Source organism: Manacus vitellinus, unplaced genomic scaffold (assembly GCF_001715985.3).
Source record: "Manacus vitellinus isolate BGI_N305 unplaced genomic scaffold, ASM171598v3 scaffold_4_pilon, whole genome shotgun sequence".
Taxonomy (NCBI): domain Eukaryota; kingdom Metazoa; phylum Chordata; class Aves; order Passeriformes; family Pipridae; genus Manacus; species Manacus vitellinus.
Window position 1 is genome coordinate 29,790,922 of NW_021940604.1, and position 26,869 is coordinate 29,817,790.

Below are 26,869 nucleotides of genomic sequence, written 5' to 3' on the forward strand. Positions count from 1 at the left end.
TCATTAGCAAACTAAGGGCAAAAACTGCACGCTGGCCAGAGCACTATGCTGCCTGAGTTGCACTAAATGTTATACTAAAAATGAATGAACAAAATACAAGTTGCTGCCTATTTTTCACTTTGGTGCTTGAGAAGGGAAATATTGGTGCCACAGAGCCCACTTTCCTTCCTATGCCTTTACAAGTTGACTGCAACGAGTTGACTACAACATGTTCATATTATACTGCAATAAATATGCCTAAGGATATAATTTTTAAATGCTGTGAATACTTTGACTATTGCCACAGTCTGCAAAAAATATTATATTCAGTAGTTTAAGCAAATTGAAGAAGGTGAAGAAATGTTTCAAATCTCACTAGAAGACAGAAATAACATGAAGAAATGCTGTTTATGCATCCTGGGACAAAAGGATAAGCTGTCCTTACACAGAAAAGAAACTTTTGCCTCCTCTACTGGTCTTATACCCCTTCCTTGCTTTGTTTTTACTCCCACTCAACCCTTACATTTTATTCCATTAAGCACTATTTAATGTTTATTACTTAGTTCAAGGTGGAGATGTTAGTCATTTTTAGAGATGGGATTGTGTACTTGTGTCAGCATGCTTGCAGATGATGCCTAAAACTAAGGTTGCTTCTCAGAGCGGCTCTGACTCAGGCAGCGTGGAATCAGGTTCACTCTTCCAAGGAGCACTCTGCATAATGAAATTCCTGGGCTGACTGCACAATAAGTGCTTTTGCTTCATCACAGTCATGCTTTCTTACATCATTACAGTTAAATTTCCAGGCACCAAAACCTACATTGACCCTGAAACCTACGAGGACCCAAATAGAGCTGTCCATCAATTCGCCAAGGAGCTAGATGCCTCTTGTATTAAAATTGAGCGTGTGATTGGAGCAGGTAAGGCTGCCGTGGCTTCCTGATTCAACTGTTCCATTTAGCTGGGATCGAAACTCATACATCATAATGACAGGCAAATAATTATACCTCAAGTATAGAAGAACTTTTTGCATTTGCTAGAGTGGTTAAGAGCAATGAAGCTGCACTCACTTCTAAAATGTAAAAACAAACAGGGGAAAAGCCTAACAAAAGAAACAAATAAATGAGTAAATTAAAAGTCTTGCTTGACATTGAAAGCTTGTGGGTTTTTAATCCTGTATCTGCTGTTAAAAATGGAACTAGGGGGAGTGAGGAGTTTTGCTGCCTATTATTTACTGTCAGAGTAAAGACGTTAGGCATTTGTGCAAATTCTGCTCACTTACCTTTTGCAAGAGGGGTTTTTGACCTCTGAAGCTTCATTCATGTGAGTAAGGAAAACTGGCTGCAGCACAAAATCTTAAACAGAGGCTAGGAAGGTCTTGTTTCTGTATAACAAAATCTTCCCTAAGGCTGTTTTTTTCTTCTACCATTTTTCTTTTTGATATTTTATGAATACAAAAAGTTATTGTTTAACTTCTTATGACTGATTGTAATTGCTTCACCACTACATTGCTTTTCTTCCTCTTGAGCTGTCTACCACCTATTTAAGCCATGATGTTCATGCTCTAAAAAGGCAGTTTCATTTGTTTGCATTAATAAGATATGTGACATTTTTATTGCACTACTCCATGTAGTGAAATTAAGTTTCCATGGGTAAGAAAAATATCAAATACTTTGGATTCCTGGAGGAAAAGTTCATTTGCTTTCCTGTTGTTTTATACAAGTATTAGTAGAATACTTTCTAAATCACCCTGTAGTTTGGCGCTCTAAATTACATACTGTGATATTATTTAAAAACAGAACAAGAAATATCTCTAAAATAAGCTGGTTTACCTGTAAGAAAATCTTTAGACTTAAAATTCATGCCTTTTCAAAGTAACCCCACTCATGTTGAATCATGTCTCAATCAAGGAGTAGTAGCATTGAAATTAACCACACTGCTGAGCAAATTATTCCTTCAGATGAGTAAGAGCATAAGAATTTAGCCCTTGCTAACTAGGAATTTTTGTGATGCTAGAATGGCAGCATCTCCTCTAAAAAATACACAATATACAAGATTAGCATAGACAAATTGCAGAGCTTTATTTTTTGCTCTGAGTTAGAAAGCTACCAGCACAGCAACAGTTCAGAGCGCAAAGATATATTCGGTTGGATTTTGCCAATGCCTTCTGAGCAAAATGCTGAAAACACTGCAGAGTATACAGTTTAAAATGTATTTTCACTGTTATGACAAATTCCAGAATGTTAATTTTGTTGACTGCAGATGAATTTAATCTTGATTTTAATGAGTATAACTGATAGCAAAATTAACTAACGTGTGTCAGTAGTCATTCTGAAGAAAGTTAACTAGAAGTGCAGTGGTGAAAGCATATTTTGTGTGTCATTTAGCTATGGCTTTAACCTGTTGATGTAAATAGCAAATAGGAGTGAAATGAAATTCAGTCCAGGAACAACAGAATGTTAAAGAGCCAAAGCAGCAGCTGAAACTCATACATCAAAGAAGAATATGGAATTTCTGCTAGTGACAGCAACAGAAAAGCCACTTAGCAATCTCAATGTTCATCAGCAATGCTGGCCACATGAGCTATTGAGTAGTGCCATGTCTCTCAGACAAACAGGGTGCAAGTATGCTTGTGCTCAATTTGCATGAGGAATATGTGCTTTCCTTGCCAACATTTTCATTACCATCCCGCTGTGGCCACCTGTCAGATACAGAATATGGTGTCCACTATGTTAAGTTGTTCATACCACACATCCTTTGTTTTAGCCTCTGCCTTGTTGACATGCTGAGCTAGTGGCTGTGCGGCTGTGCAGTATTCCCACTCTTCTTGTCATATTTTCCGGTTCATTTTTGGGCATCATTTCATCTGAATATACTATTTTCTTGGGAATAAAAGTAGTTCATTGGCTAGCATCCTGGCCTGAAATGCATAACGTACAAGTTCAACTTTCTGGTTTGCCGGAGTGTGCATGATCTGCTTTTGGAAATCAATCAAAATCAAATCACAGAGAACTGGAAAGGAGTTAAACCCTAGTGTCTTCTGTGCCAAGTGTCCTAATTACCTGGCTCTGAAATATCACAGACACGCACTTATACTCATGCCTTGTTTTCGGTGTGGAACAAAAAAAAATTGCAAAGTACTGCTAGAGAAAATTGTTATCCTTTAGTAAGTTCTTGAGGCTAAGGGCTACGAGTGATGAATTCACTAATAGTCATCCTTGTTGCTAATGGCGTGCAGGAGGGAGGTTAAGGCACCAAGCTAAGGACGTGAGCATCTAGTTGTTGTACATGAAACAGCTATGCCTGCTGGTATTCATAGCTATGACATGGCTATTTAGACCTTGACTTCGGTGCCCAAGGGCAGTTGAGGATAATGTGCAGACAGGAACACTTGTCTGGCCAATTAGCTTAGGTACAGCACAGTATTAACAGAGGTATATGGAGTTGATTTCAGCTAACCTTGATTCAGCAAGCGTGGTGCAGGAGGGAGAGGAATTTGATTCTGTATGCAGTCACCTCCTATAAGATTCATAAAACGAGCCGTACTGAGTGGAGATTTGTCCAAACAAGTCAGTTGGAAATATTAAGTCGTGGTCTAAGTTCTACCCTTCTGGCTGGAGAACTCTGAAACTGATATCCAGTTACTGCTTTTTTCTTTCCCCAACCTCTTCTCTTGGGGCTGTCAGGAGAACTGTAATGTTTGAATGCTGACAGTGTTCTAAACAAGATTTCTCAGAACCCATCCATTAGGACACTTCAGGCATTCAGACCCATTTCCAAGCATACCTCTCTCCACTGCCAGCCAGACATCTTGACAGCATGTACGTGCACTTAAGTTCTGATCCCACAAAGTTTCTCAAGACATCAGTCTATGTCCCAAGAGGATTCGCTAATCAAAATCTCTGTGTCTTACCTCGTTCAATCATTTTTTTTCAGCGCTCCTAAAACATGTCTTAGATGTAGGTGTGTCTGCATACTTGTGTGTACATAACAGCTTAATGTTAAGGCACTACACAGGTATGCAAGAGATAAGTTTCTGACTTGATTTGATTTGGAGGAGGGCCTTGGAACTATATCTCCCATACTCCAGATGAATTTACAAAGTACCAGATTGTTAAATATTTTTGCAATGAGTCTTTCTTTTTAAAAGAGAGATGTTCCCGTTTATTCAGTATACATTACTACCCTTTTCTTCTATATTTACAAAGAGATTTTTCTTCCTGGCTGCAGTATTGGATAACTCACTTTTTCTCTCTTCTTACATAGCTGTGAGGCTAGGGACAATCCTTAAATCTTTCATAATCTCATTAATATTGAGGTAGAGGTAATGCCATTCGGCTCCATACATCACATGCTTCCATCCTCTTTCCTGTCTGATGGAGTCCAGTTACGTCTCTCCCAAATTTGGTTGTTGCTGCTTTTTTTTTTTTCGTATTCTTGCAGGCTGTTTCGTCTTTTGTATCACATGCTTCTTCAAGTTCCAATTGTCTGTTAGTTTAGAACCTTTTACGAACTTGCAGCATTTGCTTGTGTTTGTTTAATGTAACAAAATTGTTATAAGTCACACCTTTCATTTCATAATCTGTAAAGTAAATTATCTTGCTTGAAGGTAATAATGTAGTGCTTCATTTAACACCATAATGATGCTAAATTAAAAGCAGATCTGCAAGAACTGACTTTTGAAAGAAAAAAAGCCACTGGATCTAAAGATAGCAAGGAAACTATGTAGAACAGAATGACATTTTCACTTAGAAATGGTATTACTATTTCTATAATAGTGTTTTTTTATGAAAGCCACTTCATTTTTATTTCCTGATTTTGAAAAAAATGCAACAAATTGCTAACAATTCTTTTAAAATATTCACATAAGGGTCCTGTTGATTGGCTTAACATAAGGTGTTTGTTCCATAAGGGCCAGCAATTCAAGGTAATCCATTTCAAATATAAGCATTCACATGCAAGATTTAAACACACACTTAGGTGGCTAGTTGAATCAAGGCCTAAGGAAAATGTTGATAGTCAGAGCAATTCAGCACTGATCGATCTACTTCATTTTAGGAGAGTTTGGTGAAGTGTGCAGTGGGCGTCTAAAGCTTCCTGGCAAGAGAGATGTTGCAGTAGCCATAAAAACTCTGAAAGTCGGCTACACTGAAAAGCAAAGGAGAGATTTCCTGTGTGAAGCAAGCATCATGGGACAGTTTGACCATCCCAACGTTGTTCACTTAGAAGGGGTCGTTACCAGAGGTAAGCAGCAGCTCGATCTGTCAGTCAAATAACAACACCATGGCAGAAATTACTCTAGCTTATTCATGGTCAAAGATTCAAATTATAAACAGACTGCACACTCCTAATGGATTTTCTCCTGATGCGTAACTAACTAAAACAATACTTACTTTATGCTATAACCTGAGGAAAAAAATTTAGATGTACGCATGATTAAAAGATGAAGTACTTTGAAACATATTATTTTTCTAGTTTCATTTAGCCTCAAAGACCATGCAGAGAGATAAGGTTTCTTATGTCCTTTCAAATTATCTGAAGTGTCATTATTCCAGAGTCCTGTTCACACAGAAGAAGGTAGGAGGGCACACTGACTTTTTGATTTGTATGGTTCGATTTTGTGAATCATTACCACATTCCATTGAGATATTTAAGAAATTAGAGCTCAGTAACAGAGCTGGAGGGCTCAGAAATGTTCATTGTCTCAGTGATTCAATCCTTCAAAGGAATAACTTGTGTTTTATCAAAAAAGGCACTCCATTTGTTTTACAGTTTCTCTTTTCTTTCAGGGAAACCAGTCATGATTGTAATAGAATACATGGAGAATGGGGCCTTAGATGCATTTCTTAGGGTGAGTACCAAAATGACAACTTATATAAACATATCTAGAGTGACATATATTGCATAGTGACACTTCTAAAAAATGTGGTTTATATATGTGATATATACATGTATACACACATAATATTAATATAATTAAAATGCTTTTCAGGGTGAAATGGAGCTTGACAAATACTAGCAGTTGTCTGTGTTATTTCAGCAAAACCAGATCAAAAATGAGAGGATCAGATAAGATCATATGGAGACATTCTAGGAATTTATGTGATTTAATGTGTCATAAACACAGTGGGTTTTATTATTGCCGCCAGTTGAAATTAAAACCACTGATACATGAAACCCAATCTTCTGCCTTTTGGGTGCAGAATTTTATTGTGTCAGCATGGCGGAAATCAAAATAAAAGAATCCCTAAATGAACTGTGGTTCTATTTAAGAGACAAACAAAGGAAGAAGAAATGCAAGTTCCCAACAATTTATCATTTTTTAAGCGTGTTCTGAACTTGCCAGTTCTGACTCCTTACCAGATATGCAAGACTGTGTGAGATGATGTATAAACACTCTATAAAGAACAGAAATATTGTTTGATAAACTCCAGACTATCAATAAAATTTATCAGTAGCTAAGGTTCCAAAAAGGAGATAGTTCTTATTTTCTTGATACAAATAATGATACTGAGAGATGAAGAGCATAGAAGCAAACTATAAGAGCTTCACATAATCTTCATCAGTTAATCTCTTAGAAGCAATTTACCATGAATTAGACAGAAATGTATAGTGATGAGCAAGTTTCGCTACTATTAGTAGATTAACTACTCACACATTTCTTAACTGGATTTATGTCTGAAGAAAGTAAAACTTGTGTTTGAAGGGAGTTTCTTTGCCCTAGGATGAATTGCCACAGAAAGAGTAAAGAAGTAGAAAGCCGAAGTTGTAAAACTAATTCTTATTTCTCTTCTTATCTATACTAACAAGAATTGCTGCTCCTTTCTTCCCTCCAGAAACATGATGGGCAATTTACAGTCATTCAGCTAGTGGGAATGTTGAGAGGAATTGCTGCTGGAATGAGATACTTGGCCGATATGGGATATGTACACAGGGATCTTGCAGCACGCAATATTCTTGTCAACAGCAATCTTGTTTGTAAAGTATCAGACTTTGGCCTATCCAGAGTTATAGAAGATGATCCAGAGGCTGTCTACACTACAACTGTAAGAAAAATTGATGAGTTTTCAGAGTTTTGAGATATGGTTATTAAGAAGCAGCGTATCTTCTAGAGAATATAGATAAGAGAAATATATTAATTGCTTGGGAAATGTTAACCAGTCAAAAGAACGAGTCTCTGCAGAAATATGACTGTAATTAGGAAATAATTTTTGTCAGAACATACATTTGTATTTGGTAAAGTTCTAAAAATTTTATACGGTATTTTCATTATTCCCTTCCCCATGATTTTCTGTTTGATCAAATAAGGAAGTTTTACCCACAAAAATTTTAATCATCTGATTTACTATGAGTCAATTAAAATCCTTGTAGGCTGTTACTATTTTTCAGACTAGATTTATCTCACCAAAAGGTTGACTAGCTCGAGGCTAGACTGTGACAAAGCTCAGCTCCCATATTTTCCCTTCCTTTTGGGTGGGACACTTTTCTTAAATACATAGACATCAGACACACTATGCTCTTTATTCTTTTGTTGAGCCAGCTCCACTTTCCCACCCATGGGGCCTCACTGTACCTATTTTCTCATGCTGAGGGAAGGAGGGGCCCCTGGAATCTGCTCCAGCAGGCACAGGGATCCAAGAAACCACACCAGTGTTCACAGCTGTCACGCCTACCATTGGGCTCTAAGTGGAATCCTGATTTAAAAATGTCAGACTGATATTTCAGAGTCAATGGGATTTATATGCACAGGTTGAGATTCACTTCACCTACCTTCAACCAGTCGGGAGTTAAATGACTGGTGTAAATCAGACATCTGAGCACCCCTTTAGCTTCGATGAAGGGATAAGCTCTTCGAAAGAAATACATCTACATTAGCTTAGACAAGTATCTAAGTTTCTATGTTCCAAGTGTTTTAAGAGGCTAAACTTCCTTAGATGGCTTTGCAAATTCTGCAATTGGTCAACTGTAGTAGATTATATAAGTGCTACTTTTGATGTTGGTGGAAATAATTATAAACACATTCTAGGGAAGATGATACAAAAATTTTGTGGGGGAAAAAAAGAGAACCTTCTTCTTCCTTTTTTTTTTGTTGTTGTTGTTTTTTTTTCATAGGGTGGAAAAATTCCAGTGAGATGGACGGCTCCAGAGGCCATTCAGTACCGCAAATTTACATCAGCCAGTGATGTGTGGAGTTATGGAATAGTTATGTGGGAAGTAATGTCTTATGGAGAACGGCCTTACTGGGACATGTCAAATCAAGATGTAGGTTTATCTGTTCGTGGCTGTGTGTGTGTATGTGTGTGTGTGTGTGTGTGTTAGTAAAACCAAAATTACATATTGCAAACACATACATATGTATTTCACTATAAATGCATAAAATGTTGGTTTAGAAATAAGATTTATAAAATCTTGTGAGAATTATATGGTTCTCATAAAATGAAAAAGTTACAGAGCTTTCACTTTTTACCTAGATCAAAATCTTTCCTCTGCCACATGGATATTGTAGGTTTTTGTTCTGAGTATCAATTAAAACTGGAATATCAAAAATAGTAATATGTACTCTTCACTTTATTATGCTTAAGCATGGAAAGAATCAAATTTTTTTCCAATAAGAAATAATTCTGAGGTTTCTGACCTTAGAGCAATGATTAATCAGTCGAAAAAAGTTGTTAAAAGTCTGAGTGGCAGTTAATGACCTACTTTGGCTTTTTCAAGTTAATTATGCTGATTTAACAGTACCCTTGTTTGCATAAAATATGATCCAGAGCAACAGGTCAGCAGTAATAGAACAGATGGATGTTAATCTTGATTTCTGACAGGAGTATCTATTAATATAGAAATTACACAGGAAAAAGCCATACAGGTGCAAAAGTCATCAGAAAGAGTATCAATTAAAGTTCTTCAGGTGGGGGCTTGAGTGTTCTTTTAATTGTTATTTTAATTTTTTATTGAATTATTGACATCAAAGTTAAAAAAAAAGATAAAAGTGTAAATGATGAGTCAGTTTGACACAGTGCAAAGTTGTTAATATTTGACAGGTCTCAGTGTCAAAGATTTCATGGACTGTCAAAATATGGGCAAACAAGTCCTTGGGGCAGAGAAAGAGAAATATTTACATTCCCTAGACACCCCGTAGAGTTTCATTTCTTTTGACACCTTCCTTCTGTACTAGATTCAAACATAAAAGAAGTCTGACAGGAATATAAGATGCCTCAAAGGCAAACCTTACCTATCTTTCAGGCAACAATAAGGAAAAACTTTTAAGCAGGGGAGAAATTCTTGTATTTCCATGCTTGTTATTGAATTTTCAAAAGTATTCCTTCTGTGGAAAACTGCATGTAAAGCACATGACTGAGCCCTTTTCAAAAAACAGCTAATTGCGACTTCTTACAGTTTTATCCATTTTTAGCATCTTTCATGATAATCTTCAATAGCACACAGTTAAAAGATGCATCAGTTGCTTGGTAAAATACTTTCAAATATTCCTGTTAGCTGTGATCTTCAAGCATGTCCTCCCAAAGCAAATACACATCCTGCCAATCTCATAGATAAATCTATGATGCAAAAGTTTAGAATCACCTTATAATTTATTATTTATTCTCCTTCAAAGTTAACAGTGGTATTATTTAACTGGAATAAAAAATGATAAATGTGTTCTTCTAATTTTGCATATGGACTCAGTTTGTATATATTGAGTGTATGATTTTGCCTAAAAGTGGATGTGGGCATAGTCATAGAACAGACCAGATCTCCTAAAAAATACATCTCCCTGACTTTAGACCTTTAGATAGCATTGCTTTAATTCTGCCCTTCTTCCTTTAAGTCATTACTTTAGATTGATGAAGAACACAAATTTGCATTGTGATCTCTTCAAGAACAAGTTCTTCTTTTAGCAATGACCTAGAGCTAGGGTGCATCAAAAGAACACTCATCCTACAAGCTCCCCACAGAGGCACAGTAGGCTGACCACAGATAATAGACAAAGTTGTCCCAACTTCTCTGAGCAGTAGGCTCTCACCTCAGCTTACTCCTTGCTGGTAGGCCTCAAACCCCTATTTCCCTATTAGATTTATGATGTTCTCGCTTTCATTCACTTATTGACTCCAGTGCAGATTAGTTCTTCAGAAAAGAAAAGGAATTTAGGCTTAGATATTTTTTCTTTGCTGTACTCCTGGATTTATTACCATTATTATAATTTGTATTATTATTATATACCCATAAACAGAGTTCTAACATTACATTGTCCAGTTACCCATATTTAGTACTTCTTTGTTGGCATCCAGTATATAAAGTGAACAGATCTGGTCCTCTTCTCTTCTGCTTTACATCCTCAGATAGCCTGATTATGATAAAAGCATACTTGAGTCTTATCAGTATTCCCTTTTACTCTTTTTGCAGCAAAAGCAGAATTTCAAAAACAAATTGTGGGAAATGTAAATAATATAAATCAATTCTATTAGTAAGAACTCCAGCTGTGTTCTCTTTGTAGATTTGCTTATTAAAAAAAAAAAAAAAAAAAGTAAAATCCTGCATCTATTTCATTATCTTTGAGTACTGATTTTTGGACCCCTCTAGCTCCTTTTTAGCAGAGTGGACTCTTGTCCTACTTTACTTATCAATATTTTAGAATATTTTTTTCAGTGTTTTGAATATTGGCAGAAATTCCATCCATCTCTAGATGACTCATAATTTTATATTTCCCAGTTTCATCCTTCTTGCTCAGAATACCCATCAGAGAAGCTGATTCTGCAATTCTACCAAGGCCTTTCAAAAATGACATCATCTTGATTCCCAGTTCAGGTTTCTCTGCAGATTGTAGTGATTGGGGAAAACTCCTGTTTGTGATTCTTTCATCCATGTCTTCACTCTCCCTTAAATTTTTGGATATAGTTTTATGTAGATGGTTTACCAGTTACAAGGGTTTTACATATTTTGGTGCTTGTGTTGCTGTTGCCGTTCCCTACCTTTTCCATTCCTCATTGGTGATTTCTGTCTTCTGACCTCTTAGGCAACTAGTTCATTGGTGGTAAATCATACATAGCGTGTTTGAAGCTTTTAATGCCTTTTGCCTTTTAGAATATCAGAAATTCCTGCATTACTTTTCACAGCACATCAGTCATACTGTACACACTGCAGCTTATTTTTCGCTTTTATTCCACTGCTACTTCGAAGCATAAGGAGCTATTCTTTTGTTTTTCATCTTCATATAGCTCTAGAGAATCTTAAATTTTACTTGTAATGTGTTCTTTCCATTTCCCTGTTCTTCTGCAGAAAACCCTCTCTGACAGACAACTTCACCGGTTCTAAAAGGTCACTGCATTCATTCTTCAAGGTGTGGATATTTTGCAGGAATTGAGTATTTCTCAATCATTTTTGAGCTGTAGGACAGTACTGTCATTCTAAATGTTCAGAGAAAAATCTGTGTCCTAGGAAGATGAGGCAACTTCCCTGAGGTCAGAAGGACATTCTGTGACACAAACCTGCAGTCAGTGCCCTACCACTGGGTTATGCCTTCTCTTTTCACAAAACTTCTTTTATGCAAAAGGTTTTGATACAAAACCTGACTGAATTTCAGTCAGCTTTTTGAAGGTCATTTTGTATTGTCTGCATTCTATCTACTTTGCAGTCTACTGCACAACCTATGGAGTATTTTCTGTCTGAGGTTATTACTTTTACTAAAACCTGGATATTCAGTAACTTTGTTTACCATACCAGATCTACTTCCTAGAACTATATCCAGAATAGCTTCTGATCTTGCTTTCTATAAAGATGAAGGGAGAAGACAATCCTATGCACTACCCTTCAGGAACAAGCACCCTTCCTTAGCAATTCTAATGCTGCTGTGTCAGTCAATGTCAGTATACTTGAAATCCCCCATGAACAGTATTTTAGCCCTTTTTCACTAGCTATTCTTATCTGCCTTGCTTCCTGATGTGCTTTCTTATTCTGCCCTCAAGGTTTACAGCAGTTTGCTGTGATTTTACTTTATCCATTTTTATTTTTTACTTAAATCCAAATGGACTTGACTAAGGAAGTCAACGGGTGGATGTAATTCTTGGTTTAGACATATATTCGGTCATATCATCATCTAGCAGCATCTCTTATTAAATCTAACTTTCTGTGATATATTAAAATACCATTCACTCAGGTCTTTCTCTCTCACACAGCACACTTCTGCTTCTTTATCATTAATATAACATGGCTAGACATAGAATATAACTTTTGTCCCTACCAATTTCTATCTGCTAAACATTATCCTTGGATGCTTTTATAATACCTTCAGGCTTTTTGTATTTTATATGTGCATGCACAGATCTCTATCCATTTAAAAGTCAGTTGCTTCTACCTCACACTCTTTCATAAAAGCCTTGGGGCGAGTAATAATGCTTTCTGAAATAACTCCATTTATCACTCTATCTGCTACTCCCTCAGTGAATTTAATTGTTCCCTGCTATCCGCTTGTCTAGTTAATTTAGCTATGTTCTGCACATATAGAACAGTATGCTTAATAAGCCCAAAGATGAAGTTGGGGAAATTACTTGAAAACCTGAAGGCTAGTGTCAAAACAGCAGACTCATATTTTTGCAACACTGATGGCAAATTTTAGTTTATTGATATTTTTTTATTATTTTTTTTGTATATTTTTTTGAACTGGGTAGCAGTATGTATTCTTTAAATGACTCTTGATGAAAAATAATTAACTATGTTGGCTACCAGGTTATAAAAGCAATCGAAGAAGGCTATCGTTTGCCAGCACCCATGGATTGCCCAGCAGGACTGCACCAGCTGATGCTAGATTGTTGGCAGAAGGAACGTGGCGAAAGGCCAAAGTTTGAGCAGATAGTTGGTATTCTGGACAAAATGATTAGAAATCCAAACAGCTTGAAAACCCCACTGGGAACCTGTAGCAGGTAAGAAAAGCTTTAGTGTGTGTTCTTACGATGGTGCATGTGGCTAGGTTCTGGATGTTCTGCTTGGTGGCTAGTTCCAGTTCACACTTATTTCATCTGTCTCTCAGTTCCTCCTTATTTCTGTTCCCTTTTCTTCCCTTCCTTCATTTGCCCTTCTTTTTTACCATGCTGAACAAAGCCAAAAAGGACTTTCTTAAAAAAAGAAAACAAAAATAACAACCAAAATAAAGTAAATATTGTGGAACTAACACATTTCTCTGTAAACTACTGTCTACTCATCACTCTTTCCACACTTACCACTAGCAGTCTTTGTTTTCCTTGTTTCTTAAAATTGTAAAGTCTGGATGGCAAGGATCATTGTCTATTGTAGTTTTATGTGATGCATCCCTTGCCCTAGGAACTGCTACAGTAGAAAAAGTAATTAACAATACTCATGCTTGGCCAATGTACTTTGACATGCTACACTCTAGATTTTTATCTTTCATTTTCTGGCTTTAACTCCTTTCAGTGATCACATCTCATTGTATTTCATGGTGCAGTTTTTAATGGCTTCTTCATAAATCTCAGGTGAATTATTTAATCATTATAATCTTTTGATCTGCTAGTTAGATCACTGCATTAGGGAATCAACTGACCTGTGTTCTGCTCCTGATTCTTCTACTGACTGATTTGCTGTGTGACCTTAAACAACTTACTTTGTGTCTCTGCTCTTTCCTTGTCTTTGTTTTGTCCCATCCAATTGAATAATGAGAATAGCTACCGCTATATTTTTTAAGATGCATAAAAGAATAACATCTTTATTTTACTCAGCAACTTAGTTGTAGCTGTCATGCTAGGTAATAAGGTTGATTTTCTGTTAATAACAGTAGTCCATTAGACTGATTTTGCTCATTCTGACCTTTCATCTTTTATGTGAATAAGCTTAGGAAGTACATATTATGAGCTACAGAGTAGTCAAGAGCTAATCAAAGAGTAATCTAAACTGTGTATAAAGACCTATTACTTTCTACTCTTGACATTTTTAATACCCCAAACTTATTTGACTCTCACCTTGCTAAATACTCCCTGATGTTTTACTCTCTTTGGAAGCAACTTACTTTCCTTTTTCCTTCTCCGTAGACCAATTAGCCCTCTTCTGGACCAGAACACTCCCGATTTTACCACTTTCTGCTCCGTAGGCGAATGGTTACAAGCTATTAAGATGGAAAGATATAAGGATAATTTCACAGCAGCAGGCTACAACTCTCTTGAATCAGTTGCCAGGATGACTATTGAGTAAGTTAGTACTGGGCATGTTTAACTTGCATTTAGGGAATTTCTAGGTGAAATAATAAACAATGTCCAACTCCAAAACTTTACCCTGAGTACAGACATGGTACCTGGGGTCAAACCAGCCGTTTTAGCAGCTGACGATGTTATACTAGAGCATCTCATGAAAGAGCAAATACCCTGCTACCTCTGTGTGGCATCACATGTTTCTCTGCTTTTCAAAACAATTGAAGTAACACCGAGGGACTAGAATTTGAGGGAGAATGTGGCCCATTTCAAAGTATATATATGTGTAGGAAAATAACCCCTTTGCCTCTACTACCTAATTGGTACCATTTTCCAGATGTGTACTAGGAAGATGTGGAATTTTCTTCTGATTGGCTGGGGGCTGTCTGTGTCCTGCAAGAAAAGAATTTGCATCAAGTCTGTAGAAGCAAAACAATTTTCTGAAGGCAAGCATGGCCTGTATCAGTACTACCATCTTAAACAGGTCTTCTTGGCACCTTGCAAACAACTTTCTTGGCAACTGACTTTGTGGTTGCCAAACATATGTAATTCCTTTTACAGAGAGCAGTGGTTTTCTAAACAAGTTTATAACCAATAATTCTCAAGTTTTCAACCCTATTCTTATCTGCGTGGTGTCACTAGGGGTCTCAACCTATAGTTTGTGAACTGTCATCAGAGCCCACAAGCTTCTAGCACTAGTAGCTGTGGAGTTTAACCAGCTACTCCTTTTTTATTTGCATGATGGGTATGGGTCAATATGCAAAGGCTTTCTCTAGGCATCTCTTTAGGAAACAGAATATGATCTCCAAAATCTTGTATTTATACATTGTCCTGAAAGCCACCCAAAATATTTTACAACAGAAGTGCCTTTGTCTTCAGGTGTCCTTAAAAGCCACGATGAAAGATTAACATAATGCAAAACATACTGGCCTCCTTCTCAGAAGTGGAGACAGGCAGTGTAATTACGTGACACTTGCTATGTAATTGCATTCCTGGCTGAGAGGTTGACCAGTGCCTATCTGAACTACACAGTACTGAGCTGAGGTTCCAGCATAGCTACAGTGTCAGACACCTGTAGCCCAGACCACTACATAGCTTTGACTCACAGTTGAATACCATACAATAGCAGTCTAAGTTGAAAAATTAACAATGTACGCATTTATCTTCCCCAGGGATGTGATGAGTTTAGGGATCACGTTGGTTGGTCATCAAAAGAAAATCATGAGCAGCATTCAGACTATGAGAGCACAAATGCTACATTTACACGGCACTGGCATCCAAGTGTGATAGACATTTCTCCCTTATGAGGGAGGTGACAGACTGAGAGAACAGCACTGGCCTTCAGTATATATGAAGTGCTGCTAGAAGACACTTGATTTCCTGGGTCCTTCCTGCAGTGAATAGAAGAGCTACAAGAAGCACCTACAGACTTGAACTCCTAAGTGCCACCAGAATATATGAAAAGGGAATTAGGATCCACCAGTGGTGGCAAGGAAAACAGCAGTGACAATAAACAAAGTACTACCTGAATAAACATACAAACACCTTGAGCTCTCTAACCTCCTTTTTATCTAATAGACTTTTTAAATGTACATAAAAATTTAAAAAAGAATATATTTGTCAGATAAAATCATGATATTATTGTTGAATTCAACAAAATATTTTCCTTAAATCTGTGATTTCTGAATCTTTTTTTAATCATTTGTGTTTATTCTTCATAAAGACTTTCTTTTAGTATGATGTTTATATCTTTGGACCTTTTTAGTGCTAATTCTATGACACATTACTACACTGGGTACCTCTGAAGGATTATTTGAGTTCCTAGAGATTCAAGAAGCATGACCAAGCAATGTATATCTATCCAAACTTTGGTATCCTTTTGTGCCATTTACTTTTGTTAAATCAGCACCGTATTGACATGGCTAGCTAATTGGCAGGGAGTCAGGAAAATGCAAGTTGCCAAGAGCTCTGATATTTTTTAAAGAATTTTTTAAGGTTACACATATACTATCTTTTAAAAGAAAATAAAAGAGAAAAAAAAAAAGTAAAGAAAAAGAAAAGCAATAATGACCCCTAAGTAGTTCTAGGCACTTTTAGCAAATTGTTTGCAAGATGATTTTAATGGGCTAGAGTTAAACTGAGATATATTCTAAGATGTAGATCTACAACTGTAAACCTGCTGAGACACTTCATTGAATGGACAAGTGATTGTAGGAGTGTCTCAGAACACAGGTGCAGTTCTCCAGTGTTACCTAAACCATTTAATCTGAGTGCATCACATTTTTTTTCAGTACTCTGCATTAGCAAATCCGAGAGAAATAGCTGGTGTATATTTTCTATGAGTTTAAGCCGTATGCAGTCCAGCTGTCAGAATAAGGGCATATGAGAACTTTAGAGCATGAGACAAGGGGCAGTTCAAAATTTTCAATTTTTTAACAAGCTTTTACTGCTCTGAATGAACATGCATATGACACAAGTCATTCATCAGGAACAGAGATGCAAGGGTAGTTGCTCAATGAAATATGTTTTTACACCGTTTACTTATATATTAATTTTGTTTGATTAAAATATTTAATTACCATAAGCAATAATGAATATTTATGAATTTATGAGTATTGCGAAAATGTATATGAAACAGAGAGAAATGCTTTAAAAAAAAAAATCTGAAAATTGTGAACTACCCCAGCAATGAAATGCTGTACTTCCAAAGAGAATTGGGCTGCTTCTATTGATTTTGATAGAGAAAGATCCCAGGGATCAGTCATAAATTGGTCTGGTTTGATAATGTGGGCATCCACACAAAAAAAATAAAAAGAAAAGAAAAACCTTGTAAATGTTCCTTTGTAAAACTTGTAAATTTTATTTATACTGTCTTGTTTTGTACACACATTTATGTGTAGTGAGCTCTGACTACATTGAAAATGCACTATATTTTTCTATTTTACTTGCAGAGCATCACAAACAAACATGTATATTCAGTGATACATAATGTGTTTTCCCACATTTAGGACCAAAGATAGTTATCAAAAACTTAAACGCATCATTTTCCCTCTCCTTTTTTCTCCCCCTTTTTAGATCACTGTACAGTGTTATATTTGTCGTTTTATTTATTTGATTGATTAGAAAATTCAGTTTGGTTATACTAATTTTTTGTCCCCCCCGCCTTTGTTGAAGAAAATCTGTAAAAAGCTTTTAACAAACGTAATCCCGTTACATAGACACTTCCATTTGTAATCTTTGTAATAGACTGTAAATATATTTTTGGAACTATAATGCAATGTGCATAAGGGTTATTTTTCAGTGTCCATATATGATTGTTTATACAATTCACAGCACTTTACAGTCATGCTGAGAAGCCTAATTTATTGCCTGGATTTGGGCAGAGTAAGAAAAAAAGGTGACTATTCTTATTTCATATTAGACTGTCATTCAGCAGAAATGGAGTTATTTTCATGTATGCAGCTCAAGATGGTTTTTTAACTATTAAAATTAATTTTCTAGAAATGCTGTAGAAGTAAGATGCAGAGTAGACTGCATGCCCAATATTGAAATTAGTGCACACAAGCACTCGGCCAAGGCACTTCAAGTAGCCATTGGAACACAACTAATAAACATCCATTTTGTGTTTTAACAAATGATAAGTGCCTCACTACTGGGGTGAGCATCTGTGGGCAACTGCGCAGGGTGCTTGTTGGTTTTGCTGCTGCTCTAGGCACCCAGCTAAGAATTTGGGAGTCTTAAGTTCGGACACCTGCTTCCTTATAAATCTCGGCTACTGTTTCCAAGGGCTTGGTGATTAAAGGTGCGGTGCAGCAATGCTGGTATTGCTGAGAACCTACAAACCCTAAATGCAAAAGAATTGAGGACAGGCTTCACCTTTAGAACTTGTTCAATATTCTGAAGCACAGAGACCTCAAAGCATGTGTGGCGACTTGGGCTCACGTATGTACAAGTGAGAGCCCTAATGGTGTTTCTTCCTTAATTTTCCTTGTTTGATTTAAGCCATCTTCTTTGAATAGTAAATGTATTTTAGCATTCATCTATATACCTTGACTGCCTTAATGTTACCACAGATTTTTACACATTTGAAAGTGGTAGAGCAGACCCAGAAAGCACAATCGCGATCAATCGCAATCAATCAGATAATTTATCTGTATGTTCGGAACATTACAACAGTTTAAAGCACATGCATATAAATGGATTTGAAGCTGGTAGAACAGCAACATATTCACATTGGTTGCAGTTCCCCAGGTTCCAGGAAAACACAGTCCAGGGTAAGAAAAATAAAGTGCCAGAGGAAGTTGATGTTCATGGGAGAAACGGAAGAAAAAATTGGGTCACAGGGATAATTAAAGGATAAATGATGAAAAAAATAAATTATCTCAGTTCTGGCTTCATTTCATTGAATTTGGAAATTGTGCATCGCTAACGACAGATTATCAGGCTGTCAGTGAGGCTGATCCTTCTTGTCTTTATCCACCTACAAGCATCTAGAAGAGAGATGCCTAAAAAAAGCAGGATGAATCTCCCTCTGGGAATGCTTATCTCCATTACCTGTAGAGGGAATCCAGATGATTAGCTTAAATTAGGTGTCTAATATCTATATAGTTAAAGTTAGGTAAAGTGATTCCTATACTATATGTCCTTGGCTGCTGCAATTTCCCTCGCAAGCTGAGTGTCATAGAAAGGCAGCTCCTCCACCACTGGTATATCCGAGAATGTATTTAAACTGAACTTTGTCACAGAGAGACGTGATTTTTTTTTTTTTTTTTTTATTTTTCAGAGATTTGTAACAGGTCCTCTAAATGCTTTTTGTATATGGATATCAATTCTTGAAAATTTTTGTGATTGTTCTGAGGAAGACCTGCCTAGTAAATTACAGTTATTTAATATTTTAAATAATCAGAACTATTTGCTGACATACTGCTTTAGTCCAGAGGTTATGTGATGAGATATGATAGCTGCTGTTTGCAAAACCGTGTTTACCTAAAGCCTTGTCATGTAAAAATCTCCAGGAGGCAAAGATGCTTAAATGTATCTCAAATTGAATGTTGCCCTTAATATCTCAATAATTGAGCTCTGTCTGTATTATTCTCCATTTAAAATGAGTTTTTTATATTTGTTTAAGCTTGAATTACCTGGCATCCACTGAGGGAGTTTGAAAAAATGATTTTAAATTAAATTTGCTTTTCTCCACTGATAGTAATATACAATGAATAGTTTCCACTGTTTTGAATGTTACAATAACTATTGCTTTAATGTGCGGGATGAAGGGGTTTATTTTTGGTTTGTTGTTGGTATTTTTTTACATTTATTGGTTAGTAGTTGAAATAAAAAATAATAATAATTTGTCCTTAACTTTCTAAATAATTCATATATAGCAATTTTGAGAATTATTTAAATTCTGTGACTTTTGGGTTACTACTGAGACGGTGCTCATGTCACTACAGCTGTAATGCCAGGCAATGTGGAGACACCCTGCCACAGGGGCAGGTTTAGCCAGCATTCTGTTGCCCAGTAATGGCATGAAGCAGTCCACTGGCTGGTGTGAAAGGAGTGAAGGGCAACTCAGACAAAACGTGGTCATTTCACTTTTAAAAAGAATACATGTGACATGTTAGAGTTAATAACACTCTTAATGCATTGCCTCTCTGCATGTGGTTAAAATCTGATGTGCTCGTGATTTGGTCTTTGATGGGGTTTGATTGTTGGTTGGTTTCTCTTATTTATTTTGTTTTAAACAAGTGACATTTGAGATGCTTGTGGAAGAGAATAGCTCCACAAGCTACAGAATGACGAGCCCTGTTTAAGAAAAGTACAATGCAAATTCTTGCCCAAGAGTCATTCTGGCAGCAGGTGCTGCAGGGGTATTCAGACAGTTGGTGCTATGATTTGCTGAGCAACTATCACAGCAGGGTTTCTGCATATTCGGGACCTGTTAGAATTGTACTTCTGATTAATTAACTGATATGTGGAAACAGGCAATTTTTTTCCCTCACTAACTTGTAATGGACGTGCAGATGGTAGATTTGAGATTTGCAAGACTACTAACTAAAAAGTCTTAGTCTCAAACAAATTTCTAGTAAAACAAGAAATTCTAGGCAGCAGCCTATATTTTCTCTCATATTCCCTTAAGGGTTGTCAAATGCAGCTGACAATTACTTTTAAACAGAGATCCTTATTGTTTGCATAGTGTAGCCTTCTATTTACCTGGCAAAAGGCAATTCTGCAGTTAAAGTTCCTACAAAAAGGATCAGAGAGGAATGGGGGAGGGAGGAGGGAATACAACAGCTGGGAAAGAAAAAATTAAAAAGAAAGAAAAACCTGATCTTGTGAAACAGAGAGGATGACTGGGCTCACCATTTTTGTAACACATTCCATATAGGGATTTTTGAAAACATGAGAGATTAAACCACAGGCATAAAATCTGCAATATTCTGAAAAAAAAGAGTAGTGGCAGAATGTAAGGTATGTTTGTGGGAGTTTTTCCTCTCTGGATTTGGTTTTGTGAGGTTTTTAAGTTCAAATAATTAACATGTGCATTTAGAGTCAAACCTGTTGGAATGTGCTAAGGGATGAATTTAGTGTAACAGCCATGAAATTCTCAGAGCACTTGCAGGGTGGATAAGGGTTAGGTAGTTTGAAAGTGAAAGGAGTGATGTGGAATTTTTACGCTGTACAGACCCTGTAGGTTACATTCAGCAAGATTATGAAAGATGAGAAGTTAAAGAGGAAAAGCCTTGCTTTTGTACCTGATGAGAAGTCAGGAGATGGGAGGGAATGGAAAGAAAGGTGTAAAGCCATTCAGAATGTGTGAATATAAGTTGTAGGGGTCCGCAAGACATTGCTGGCAGGGGAGCTAAGGAGTGTCAAGATTTTTTAAGTAAAGAGACACTGTTAATATAACATACCTAATAATCTAATCTGGCATGGTTTCAGTACTGTGATTTTTTCCTCAGGCCAGATTGGAATTTGTCAAAGAGACTAAATTGAGACAGATGGGAAAGCAACTGGTAATACATAGCTCATTCAAGCAGACTTGAAATCAAGACATGAAAGGAGAAATTTACAATAAAAGCCTGAAAATAAAACATGAACTCTGATGATATTTATTCTCAGAAGATTTTAGAGTAGCTCTCTTTAAGTCTTGGATAGTGATAGCAGATTTTAGCATTTATGCCATACAAATTGTATGAAATTAATGTCTAATTAGAGCAACCAAAAAAGAAGCACAAGTCAAAAAATAGTTGGTGTCTTGATAGACTATGAAAAAAGATGTAATACAGCCAGGCGAAACCTGTGTAGCCAGCCAAGTGAATCTTGGACAAAACAAGACATAATTCCTGGTGCCAGAAGAGCTAAATCAGGAACAGAAAATCTATTCATCCACAGACCAAAGCTTCTGCATTCAATTGAGCTAAATAACCAGTTGTAGAGCCGTGCTGCTAATAATAATTGATAATGGAAAACTACAACTTGGAGGTCATCTGATGAATCATAACATGGCTAACATTGAAAAACACACACAGTGCTTAAGCCATATCTGTGCTACTGGTATTAGAGTTCCATGACTCTGTGTATGTTGAGTCATTTGTAGACTGGAGACATAGCATCAAATCCATAACTAAAGCTTTCCTCTTTTGTGCTGAAACAAAACAGAAGGAATTCTGAGGAATCTGTAAGTTCTATCAAATACAGTAGAAATTATCATCTGATTATATTGCCCAGAGAGGTTGTGGAGTCTCCCTCACTGGTGATATTCAAGAGCTGCCTGGATGCACTGTGCTCTGGGATGACCCTCTTTGAGCAGGGAGGTTGGACCAGATGACCCACTGTGGTCTCTTCCAACATGATCAATAAAACTAAGAAGCAAACTTCCTGATCCAAAGATAACATCTCACAGGGAAGAAGAATCATTAATTATTTTTACTACTACATTCAAATCTGGTTTGCAAGAGGCTAGACTGAATAGTTGATAGAATGTATCCACATTGATCCCTCTCATTTCATGTATGTAGAAATACTACTCAGGCAATTTCTTGGTTGTCCTTCAATCTGTGCTACTATGCCAGCTTCCACTGGCTTCCTGAAGGGCTGCACATCCATTTTTAAGATGTCTGCTGGAAAATATATTTCAGTTTCCTTTTCTCAGGGAGCAAACAGCCTATGCTAAGAACACATGTATAGCTTAAGAGCAAGAAGGTGCAGGAATCTCAGATTGGTTCTCTCCAGCGTGTTCTTTTCAGTCATAGTCGTAAATTAAATGTTCTATCCACCTGATGTTTTACATAGTAACTTGCATGAGAAATCTGATTTACCTGAAATAAACTTAGTAAAACTATCTAGATGGCTGTCAAAGGCTACTCGAAAATGGCATTTTTAAAGTGATTGGGTGATTAGGATTTTGTTCAGAAAGAGTTGCAGAGCTCTTGCCCTCCATTTCATACCAGGTCTCTCTTCTGGTTTGTTTACTGAAGTAGCCCATAAGTCCTCCCTTATATTAGTCTATACAAAATAGCAGTGTCTCTTTCCTCAGTAGCTAGTGTTTGTACCTTCATGGACTGCTGGAGAAAAGACAGTGTTAGATTCAAATCCAGTCCAATATGTCTCCAGAAAGAAGTTGGGCCAGCAAGGCACTGAGAGGTATTACTAATGAGGATTTCCTTTAATATTATTGGGCCTCCATACTGTGGACAAGCAATTGATTGCTATTGTGGAGAGAAAGTCAGCACTTTATTATATACCTTCCCTACACATCAGTTCATCCACTGCCAGTAGAAGGAATGGGGGCAGGGAAGAGAATAAAAGTAGCTTTCAGACATTTCTTTGTAGTGCTCTTTTCAAGAGAAATAATTGCCTCAATGCCTACATTAGCTAAATTTCTGCAAGCGATGAATCCTCTTTTATGCTTTCTACTTGCTGGCAAAAGCATCCCAATCAAACTGTGTGCTGTTTGTTGCAAATCTGAGCCACAAACTACCTTCTATCCCATGAAGTGCTTGCCTAATAATAGGGTGTCTCCCAGACAGTACCCTTCTTGCAGTAGTTACTTGAGTATCCCAACACCAAATTCCCTCTGCAGTTGTCCATGTTTATTTCCTTGTGCAGAGCTGCCTTTGGGGGATATTTCCACCTCCATGAGGTAGGAAACTGTTTTCAGTGCTATGCTCTACTTTAGTTTCTCTCCAGCTGCACTTACCTAGCAGCACCCATGCTTCACTGGGGGTTAAACAGATGACAGTGAGGAAGGAACATTTAGTACCCCAGCAACAACAAATGCAATGTCTGTCTACAACCAGCTACAAGTCAGGGAGACCTCTTCAAAAGATCTGCAATCTTCAGAAAGAAGTCATTAGTATTGGTCAAAACAAATCAAAACAAACAAAGGAAGTGTATTTACTGGGAGGGTGAGTGGAGGAGTTGTTGAATACGGAAAAGCTGAATGTCAGGCTTACATGAACTGCCCAGTTACACCAATAATACAAGCTAATGGAGTGTGTTTAAAATAATATCAAAATGTTTCTATTGGCTGTACAATCTAAGGGAGAGCTGAATGGCAGAAAAGAAAACATCTGGGGGACTATTTCAGGGCAGTGGGAGAAAATAGTTGCCCTTTGTGATTTTATAATGAATGGGGGGAAAGTCTCTTCTCGTTCTTTTATACTATTGTAAACCTATTTCTTATGGATTTTCCAAAATTAATCTAGCTGGATTATTGCAAACTGTATGAAAATTAATGCTTTACCTGTGTCATGTGCTTTTGAATTATTTGCTGAAAAAGCAGGAAGATATACCTTAGGAATATTACCTGTTTTCAGTATAGCAAAGTGTCTTACTAATTATTGAAGAGGAAAAAAATCGTTATAAAATAATCCTTCAAAGTAGGTAATACCATTTTTACACTTATATATTTGAAAAAGGATTGCGTAAAGCTGAATTTATCTTTTTTTTTCAGCATCAGATGCTGCCAAATTATTTAAATTTAAAATCCAAAAAAAAAGGATATTATATATTTCATAATGCTTTTACAAGTGGTTGAATTATACTTAAGGTTGAATTTTCAGTCTAAATTAACAGAGCTTCACTTTAGATATCAGAGAAATAGAAGCCAGACATCTTTGCACAGACTTACGTATTTACAAGTCTGTCATTGAACCATTGCAATATACTTTTGGAAGACAGTAGATTATATTTGGCAGTGCTTAGACCATAAATTCTATTGTGTTGTTTCCATTATTTTTGTATTTAAAGCCTTTTGGTGATGGAAGTTCTTGTTAGCTAAGGTCAGTGGGCATTAGTAAGCAGATGAATTTGGTGTAAATTGGTAGAAGCCATTTGTTGAAAGTATGGAGATACCTCACGGAGGTGACATCCAGCTGTTACTGAGCTCACTCTCTCTCCTTGTCTAGCATAAATGCTAGACTCTACAGCACTAGGCTGTGGAAAGGTATTACAAAAAGGCTAATCTTTAAGGACTTTCCACTTCTGTGTAGAAAGGGAGAGACTCATATTTTCGTATTCATATATTGCCCAACATTTTGAACTGTAGCTGCTTGCCTGGGAAAAGGTTGGTTAGGCTAAGCCTAATCCAAAATTATGTCTGAAATTCCTTCCTTCACTGTACAGTCCCTTCCATTCCTGAAGCACCCTTCACTTTCAGAAATCCTCTCCCTCTCCCTCTGAAAATCATGTTGATGACACTTCTGTGGGAATGAAGAGACTGTTGTTCTGAGTAAAATGGAGTTTTTTCTTGGAAGACTTCGAGTGGCCTGTCATGTCCCTGAAGAGCTAATGTCTCCGTCTGCAGGCATCATGCTTTCCTATATCGTTCTGCCACTTGTCAACTATTAGACAGAATACGTGTGATCTCTTTGATCCTTCTTTTACATGTGTCTCCTGTTGAAAGGATAAATTTAGGCATCTACTTTCAGAGGAGGTTTGGGGCTGTGAATCCCTGAGACATCCAGATTTTTGGGATGCATGATGGCTTGCTTACCCATGATACTGAGAGATAGCTCTCATGGGGTTTCCTTTCCGTGGAAGTTACAGTGTGGGCAGTAACTTTTGCATGTGCTAGTTTTCTCCCATTATTGATTGCAGAGAATGCCTTAGCATGTATCAGACACTGCATAAATAAGTACTAAATCCAACCACACAGATATAGCAGCCAAGAATGAAGTCCTATCCCTGCCTCATCTTTGACTGGCCTTCAGTTTCTCCAAACAATTTTAGGTTTCTATCTCTTTCCAGGGAGATAGACTAGTTCAGGTCTGGAACGACACTGGTCATCAGGCTAGATAGAAATTTAGCATTATGATAATGAATAGCTAGGTCATACAGATACAAGGAAACTATCATATTGATTTGCCATGTGTTGCACAGGGACCCTCATCTCTCATTTGTTGATATTTCATACTAGTTAGCTTGTACATGGGCTCTGCTTGGGTGAAACTAGTACTTGGCCAGTGAGAACTAGGTGCAGCCCAGAGTAAGGCTATGCCACAGTCCAGGGCACTGTAAACTGTCTCATGAATCTCTTGATCTGGGGACCTTCTTCCTGGTGCTGACCAAAAAAATGTCAATAGAGTTAGAGCCAATGTAAATGTAACCTGAGGTTTTAAATACCTATGCACCTAAATGCTATTTGTGACTACCATTTGCCTTTAACTTTGAATAAATTCACATGTCAATCATTTTTACTAATTCAGAGGCTTACTTGTCTTCAAAATAGTAAAAAGATCCTATCAGAGTCAAAAATTCTTCCTTTTGGAAAGGATTTCTCCTCAGAGTTCCTTTTTGCTAAATTATTTTCTCACACATTCCATGCATTATGAGGGCTTCAAAGGGCAGGTCCAAAAAAAACTAATAGAAACGAGATTTAGCTTAGTTAATACCTTCTCTTCATGTAAAATTAGTTCCTAGTACACTTTACTAGAGACAGAAAAAAACATTCTGTCCCTCCATCAGATTGCTTCTTCTAGCTCTTTTTGTTTGCTAAGCCTCAGATATTATGGCTATTAATTATGTCAGATCCTCTTCTCAGTTTATTATAAGACATCTGCTCCCATTTTGTCCAGTTTGGTGACAGAGACGTATGGCATGCTATGATGTATTAATGACACTCTTCTCTTGAATGAGTATCTTCCCTTTGATTCACACTGTTAAATAATCTAATCCATGTGCTGGAATGACAGATAATACTTTGGAATCAACTGTAAGAATATTGGTTGGTATGGCAGGAGGACATTCCTCTGCTGGTTTGTTTTTCCTAAGTATTAGCGTTACATTGGCTTGTCTCAATGTCTATAATAAATTGTTTTTCTCTGAGGAATTTTCAAATAATTTAGTTAAGAGATTGCTAACCATGTGTAAAATAATTTCCATTCAGTCCTGGCCTACGTCCATTAGTGATAAAGCTGTATCATTTAGACATTTCATAGGACTAGCCTGTCACTAAACGTATGGTAAAATCCACATCTTATTCTTTCCTGTTCTTTTTTAAGCTCTGGGGGTTTTTTTGTTGTTTCGCTTTTTGGGGGGGAGAGTGGGTTGGTGTTTTCTTTTTTGGCAACAGAAGTAACAAACATTGTCTTCAGGTGCCTAATACATAATGACTGAGACAGTCAGTTAAAATGTTTTATGAGATTCTTCAGCAATAATTAGAGCTTCTGATAGTATCAGTTAGGCTAAAGGAGAGTCTACTTTAT

The 26,869-nt window shown here is 36.9% G+C and overlaps 1 protein-coding gene across 7 annotated transcripts in view; it reads left to right on the plus strand.

The window, feature by feature from the left end:
• The window catches only part of EPHA7 (EPH receptor A7), a 161,778-nt gene that overhangs the window by 133,430 nt on the left and 1,479 nt on the right, over positions 1-26,869 (plus strand). For 2 of the 7 annotated variants that reach the window (XM_018078041.2, XM_018078045.2), the window contains 7 exons: positions 771-896; positions 5,035-5,220; positions 5,766-5,827; positions 6,813-7,022; positions 8,089-8,238; positions 12,694-12,887; positions 14,007-14,162. In XM_018078041.2, coding sequence (XP_017933530.1) covers positions 771-896; positions 5,035-5,220; positions 5,766-5,827; positions 6,813-7,022; positions 8,089-8,238; positions 12,694-12,887; positions 14,007-14,162 — 1,084 coding nt within the window. Of the gene's footprint in view, positions 1-770; positions 897-5,034; positions 5,221-5,765; positions 5,828-6,812; positions 7,023-8,088; positions 8,239-12,693; positions 12,888-14,006; positions 14,163-15,334; positions 19,514-26,869 lie in introns of those variants that run through there. The other 5 variants (XM_008931989.3, XM_018078043.2, XM_018078042.2 and 2 more) reach the window with 5 other exon arrangements.